This window comes from Colobus angolensis, unplaced genomic scaffold (genome assembly GCF_000951035.1).
Source record: "Colobus angolensis palliatus isolate OR3802 unplaced genomic scaffold, Cang.pa_1.0 Scaffold91, whole genome shotgun sequence".
Classification (NCBI taxonomy): domain Eukaryota; kingdom Metazoa; phylum Chordata; class Mammalia; order Primates; family Cercopithecidae; genus Colobus; species Colobus angolensis.
Window position 1 is genome coordinate 4,655,468 of NW_012123043.1, and position 7,008 is coordinate 4,662,475.

At 40.9% G+C, this 7,008-nt stretch overlaps 1 protein-coding gene across 2 annotated transcripts in view; it reads left to right on the forward strand.

The window, feature by feature from the left end:
* Positions 1 to 3,326, forward strand: part of TIMM17A (translocase of inner mitochondrial membrane 17 homolog A (yeast)) — a 14,798-nt gene extending 11,472 nt beyond the window's left edge. Inside the window, exon 6 of one of the 2 annotated variants that reach the window (XM_011931752.1) lies at positions 2,441 to 3,326. In XM_011931752.1, the coding sequence (XP_011787142.1) occupies positions 2,441 to 2,526 (86 nt within the window). In that variant the 3' untranslated portion in view covers positions 2,527 to 3,326. The remainder of the gene's footprint in view (positions 1 to 2,440) is intronic. The other variant, XM_011931751.1, reaches the window with a different exon arrangement.
* Positions 3,327 to 7,008: the final 3,682 nt, after the last annotated feature.

Below are 7,008 nucleotides of genomic sequence, written 5' to 3' on the forward strand. Positions count from 1 at the left end.
TGTATATATATATAGAGAGAGAGAATAATAGTGAAAATTTGACCTGGCATTTGGGAAAGAAACACACAGAATAGTGAGACATGTTGAAAATTATTTTTGGAGCTTGGAAAACATTCAGCATGAAGTTAGGAATAGATGATACATCCCAGTTTGCTTTGATTTCCCTGAGGCACCTAGCAAGAGATTCAGTATCTTTTTGGCACAGTTTTCAAGTGCACTGCTTGTTAAATGCCAGTGAGGTAATCTGGATGACCCTGCAGACCCTCTCACCTTCTGTTTGTTTTTCATTCCTTACTTCTGAGTTAACACTCTGTTGGGATGGTCATTTTCCAATTTTGTTTTGACCTCCTCAGTGTGAAAGACTTTACATAAAACATCAAAAGAGTTCCATATTTGTAGAAATTCAGAAATGTATATAGCAAAAACTTAAATAGTTACATTGTCTCATAGAAATTAGCCTTGAATACTTTGTTTTAGGCTTTTTTCCTGAGAGGGAATCTCCTTTTTATTTTATTTATTTATTTTAATTTTTTTTGAAACAGAGTCTCTGTGACCCAGGCTAGAGTGCAGTGATACAATCTTGGCTCACTGCAGCCTTAACCTCCTGAGCTCAGGTGATCCTCCCACCTCAGCCTCTTGAGCAGCTGGGACTATAGGTGTGCACCGCCACACCCAGCTAATTTTTATATTTTTTGTAGAGATGAGGTCTCTGCCCCTGATCCCGAACCCCTGGGCTCAAGTGATCCTCCCGCCTCGGCCTCCCAAAGTTCTGGGATTACAGGGGTGAGCCACTGTGCCCAGCTGGAATCTCCTTTTGAGTAATTAAAACTCAGCATTTATATAGAAGCAGCCTAAAAAAGGTGAATTTATTTTTAGATAGGAGATGCGTTTCTGAAAAGCTGTGTAGGGGGGAAATCTTTGAAGAGTTAATTATATTTTTCCAGTGAACTTACATAAAAATGTTTGTTTTTTGTTTTTTGTTTTTGAGACAGTGTCTCGCTGTGTCGCCCAGGGTGGATTGCAGTGGCGCAGTCTCAGCTTACTGCAACCTCCGCCTCAGGGGTGCAAGTGATTCTTCTGCCTCAGCCTCCTAAGTAGCTGGGACTACAGGTGCGCGCCATCATGCCTGGCTAATTTTTTTTTGTATTTTTAGTAGAGACACGGTTTCACCATATTGGCCAGGCTGGTCTCGAACTCCTGACCTCGTGATCCGCCCGCCTTGGCCTCCCAAAGTGCCAGGAATGTGAGCCATCACGCCCAGCGAAAAAGTTTTTAAAACAGTGGGAAAAGAGTAGATAGAACTGTATTTAAATGGCAACAGTGATTTTCTTTGGCTTATCTTTTTTTTGTTTTTGTTTTCGGTTTTTTTTTTTTTAGAAGAGTCTTGCTCTCTTGCCCAGGCTGGAGTGCAGTGGCGCAATCTTGGCTCACTGCAACCCCCGCTTCCCGGGTTCAAGTGATTCTCCTGCCTCAGCTCCTGAGTAGTTGGGATCACAGGCACCCACCACCATGCCTGGCTAATTTTCATATTTTCAGTAGAGATGGGGTTTCCCCATGTTGGTCAGGCTGGTCTCCAACTCCTGACCTCAGGTGATCCGCCCGCCTCAGCCTCCCAAAGTGCTGAGATTACAGGCGAGAGCCACCGCGCCCGGCTCCAACTTATCTTTTTTACCCAGTTTCTTCTTAAGTTTTCTGTAATTAACAGATAATTGTATTTATAATGAAGTAAAAATATATGAGTGAAACACTTTGAAAGCGTCAGAGAATTCTACCACTGCCCTCTTTCTCTCTTCCAGATATTTTTTAGTCTACTTCAGTTTTTCTTAAAGGAGAAAAGATTGATCCATCCCCTAAAAGTCTTTTTTTTTTTTTTTTAAGGACTTTGTTTTTCTTAGTTCACAGGCTCTCCTATCCCTTGAAAATGAAAACTGCAAGACTTTGTTCAACAGCAAGCTATGTGGTGTCTTCCCATTTCAGAACTCATTCCCTACTTAATTGGTTACATAAATTGGATTACCAAGTTCTCTTAAAACATGACTAAGATACTTATACTTTGTGAAAATAATTTTAAATAGCTACTGAAAAATATGACAAGAAGTGGGAGCAACTCTTCTAATCTTGATATATGGCAGCTTGTTACAGCAATTGCTTTAAAAACTTGAAGTTTGCTTCTTGCTATAGTTAATCTGTCTGACTTTGCTAGCATAGTGTTTGAGAACTGTTCATTCTGGAGCATAGCAAGCCAGTCTGTCATACGTTATATCAAATTTGAAGGTTCTCCAGTACTCTTATGAGAATTAGGCAGATCTATAAAGAAATTAGGGTTATAGCTGTAATTTAGCACATTTTTTTTTGTTGATTTACTCTCTGTAGAAACTCATTCCTTTTAATTATATAATATTCAGGTGATTTTTAAATCCTTTTTATTTCTCACTTGCAGGCCCTCAATTTGCAGAAGACCCCTCCCAGTTGTCTTCAACTCAGTTACCTTCCTCACCTTTTGGAGACTATCGACAATATCAATAGGACTTCTTTCCTAGGATTTCTTTAACAGAACGAGTTGTAGTTCGAGAAGGATTTCAGAAGATGAAGTTGTACAGTCTGTTTTTAAAACCATAGGTGGGACAGCTATGGCCAATAGGCTATAAAGAGACATTTAGCACTTTTTTCTATTTAAAGGAACAAGGGGGGAGGGGTGCTAAAAGATAATACATTTATTTATTCACACTTGAATTACATTTGTGATCAAAATAAATGTTTAAATTGCTAAAGGAAAATACAGTAAGTGCTTGAAAGATGAAGGACCAAAGGGCCAAAAAACAGTAAAATATGATCATCATCTCCTTCGGGACTTCTCTGCCTTGTTTTGTGTGTTCTGCTATTCAGACAATAAAAAGCTGGTGGAACTTTTTCTTTTAAGATAAGTTGTAGACTTTGACGTTTCATGCTCATGTACTTCAAATAATGCATGTTTTATAGTTAGTCCCTCATCACTTGAAGTGACTTATGAGAATTATGCAGAGTCAACATGGATCATTTCACACTGAGATGCTTTATGGATTGAAGGATATGGTAAAATATTTATACTTTACTTTGAAAGTAACATATACTATGTCTTGGTTTTGAGGATATTGGATACAAAACTCTCTTCCTTTAGGGCTACTGAGTCTTGATTCCTGATCATCAGAAATTTCACCAGAAAAAACTTGCTTCCAATATACCCAATTCTATATGAAGAATTCATGGAGAGTGTACTGGCACTGGAAGAGTTTAGTGTTTCTTGTATGCTTGAAAATAAAATATGTACTGTTTTGAATGTGTTCCAAGTTCTCTGAAGCTGATCTTCATAAAGGATGTATTTTGGGGTCTGGTTGGGCCTGGAAAATGGATGAGGACTTCAGAACAGGTCATTTTCCTGATAATATTGGAAGTGATGTGGCCTTATAGGAGGCATGATGTTAGTTAATTCCACATTTGCCTACATCTGTGGGAAATGGAGAACAAAGCCATGTGGGTACTGTAAACACACGTTTATCTTTTGGCCCAGTGCCATACATACGGTAGGCATTTAATTACTGATTGTGTTTGGATAATTTGGCAATTTTTTACTGTGGTAAAATATACATAAAATAAGACTTATTAACTGTTTGTAAGTGTATAATTCAGTGGCATTGAAAAATAGTCACAAGGTTGTATAACAGCCGTCACTATGTATACCCAAAATGTTCTCATTATCATCAACATAAACTGTGTTTTGTTTTTAGAGACAGGGTCTTACTCTGTCACCCAGGCTGGAATGCAGTGGCGCAGTCATAGCTTACTGCAGCCTCGAACTCCTGGCCTCGAACCATCCTTCTGCCTCAGCCTCCCACACCCCATGCTGGGATTACAGGCATGAGCCACCATGTCCAGCCTTCACCAACATAAACTCTGTACCTGTTGAATAATAACTTCCCATTCTTTCCTCACCGCAACCGCTAGTAACCACAATTCTGCTTTCTGTCTGTGAATTTGCCTTTTCTGGGTACTTTATATAAGTGAAATCATAAAATACTTGTTTTTGTGTGTCCGTCTTAATGCACTTAGCATGTTTTAAGGTCCATCCATGTTGTAGCATGTAGCAAAATTAATTTTTATGGCTGAATAATACTCCATAGTGTGCATATACCACATTTTATTTGATGATCAGTTAGGTTGTTTCTACCTTTTGGCTATTATGATTTATGGTGCTATGAACATTGGTGTGCAGCTATCTTGTTTTCAACTCATTTTTGGTTCTTTTGGATATACACAAAAGAGTGGGATTACTGAGTCATGTGGTAGTTCTAGGTTTAACTTTTTTTTTAAAAAAAACAGTCTGACCGGGCACAGTGGCTTACATCTGTAATCCCAGCACTTTGGGAGGCCGAGGCGGGCAGATCACAAGGTCAGGAGTTCGAGACCAGCCTGGCCAATATGGTGAAACCCCGTCTCAACTAAAAATACAAAAATTAGCCAGGCATGGTGGCGGGTGCCTGTAGTCTTAGCTACTTAGGAGCCTGAGGCAGGAGAATCGCTGGAACCTGTGAGGTGGAGGTTGCAGTGAGCAGAGATTGCACCACTGCACTCCAGTCTGGGTGACAGAGTGAAACTCCGTTTCAAAAAAACCAGAAAAGACATAGAGTCTTGTTCTGTTGCCCAGGCTGGAGTGCAGTGGCACAATCATAGGTCACTACAGCCTTGACCAGCTAGACTCAAGGGATCCTCCCGCCTCAGCCTCCCAAGCAGCCACTTACTACAAGTGTGTACCCTATCTCTGGCCAAGTTTACATTTTGTAGAGATAACGTTTCACTATGTTGCCCAGGCTAGTCTCCAACTCCTGGCCTCAACTGATCTTCCTGCTTCAGCCTCCCAAAATGCTGGGATTATGAGTATGAGCTACCATCCCCAGCCGAATTGTTTAATAAATATTCTAAAACTAAATTTGGTATACTAGAGTAGAGCTCAAGATAAAAAGTAAAAAAACTAAATTGTTTTAATTACTAAAATAAATAACTGGAGAAACAAGCAGATTAGGAAAGAGGTTTTCCCTAGGTCTTTACTGGAATAGTGAAATTAGTTTCTTTCTTTTAAGGTTGAAATGCCCATCAGAAATACCCCATGTGTTTTTCTTTGTATCTGACACCTTGTGCCAAATTGGCATGCAATAGTGGATTACTTTTCTTTCTTTTTTTTTTTTGAGATAGAGTCTTGCACTGTTGCCCAGGCTGGAGTGTAGTGGCGTGATTCCGGCTCACTGCAACCTCTGCCTCCCAGGTTCAAGCGATTCTTCTGCCTCAGCCTCAAGTAGCTGGGATTACAGGTGCCCAGCACCATGTCCAGCTAGTTTTTTTGTATTTTTAGTACCAACCGGGTTTCACCATGTTGGCCAGGCTGGTCTTGAACTCTTCATCTCGTGATTCACCCGCTTCAGCCTCCCAAAGTGCTGGGATTACAGGCGTGAGCCACTGTGCCTGGTCGAAATAGTGGATTTCTGAATCAGGGTTTGGAATACACGGGTACTGCTGCACCTGCTATTGAAAGTGCATCTGTTTTCACATAGGAAATGTCTGCAAATTATGAAAGCATGGTCATAGCTCCACCCTGTGGCATGTTACTTTTAGTTAAAATTCATTGTCCAAATTCTATTCACGCTGGGCCCAGTGGCTCATGCCTGTAATCGCAGCACTTTGGGAGGCTGAGGTGGGTGGATCACTTGAGGCTGAGACTTGAGGTTTCACCATGTTGGTCAGGCTGATCTTGAACGCCTAACCTCAGGTGATCTGCCTGCCTTGGCCTCTCAGAGTGCTGGGATTATAGGCATGAGCCACTGCATCTGGCCTCAAATAGTAATAATAAGATAATAATAAATTCAATCTGTTAGATCATGGGTGAGACCTTGTCTCTATTAAAATTCAAAAAATTTAGCTGGGCATGGTGGCATATATTTGTAGCTCCAGCTGCTCAAAGAGGCTGAGGCAGCAGGACAAATGGAGGGAGCAGTAAGCTGAGATCACACCATTGCACTCCAGCACACCACTGCACTCCCGCCTGGGCAACAGAGCAAGACCCTGTCTCAAAAACAAGAAAATTGACAATGGCTAACATCTTTAGCTAATAAGACAAATAATTATGGGATATTTTCCTTCCTTTTCCCCATGTTTTACATATTCTAGTCCTTTTCAGTGCATAAAGCTAGGAAATAATCCAAAGCTAGTATATAATCCATGCACAGAAACTTCTGTTTATTGCTGTATGTGTCCTTGTGTTATAAAACAAAAACTAAGTCCCTCCAACTCCAATCTAGCACCACGGGATTCCTTCTAGCTGTCTCTCTTAGTTGTAACAGCAAGAAAACTGGCTTCTCATAATAATTTACTCATTTGTTCAATCCTGGTTACATATATTTTGGAGTTAGTAAACCATAGCTCTGAGAAATGGATTTGTCAGCTATAATAGTGTTTGTACACAGTTGTTTTCAGTCTTCAGTATCTATTCAAAACATGTTCCAAAGCTATTTGGATACTGTGTTTTATAACACAAGGACACAAGGGTGCATGGCTCACGCCTGTAATCCTAGCACTTTGGGAGGCTGAGATGGGTGGATCACTTGAGGCCAGGAGTTAGACAGGCACCAGCCTGGCCAACATGGTGAAACCCCGTCTTTACTAAAAAATACAAAAATTAGCCAGGCATGGTGGCGCACGCCTGTAGTCCCAGCTACTCTGAAGGCTGAGGCACAGGAATTGCTTAAACTCTGGAAGTGTAGATTGCAGTCAGCCAAGATCGTGCCACTGCAATCCAGCCTGGACAACAGAGCAAAAATAAAGGAAAAAAAAAGGGCCAGGTGCAGTGATTCACACACCTGTAATCCCAGCACTTTGGGAGGTCAAGGCAAGTGGATCACCTGAGGTCAGGAGTTCGAGACCAGCCTGGCCAATATGGCAAAACCCCATCTCTACTAAAAATACAAAAATTAGCCAGGCGTG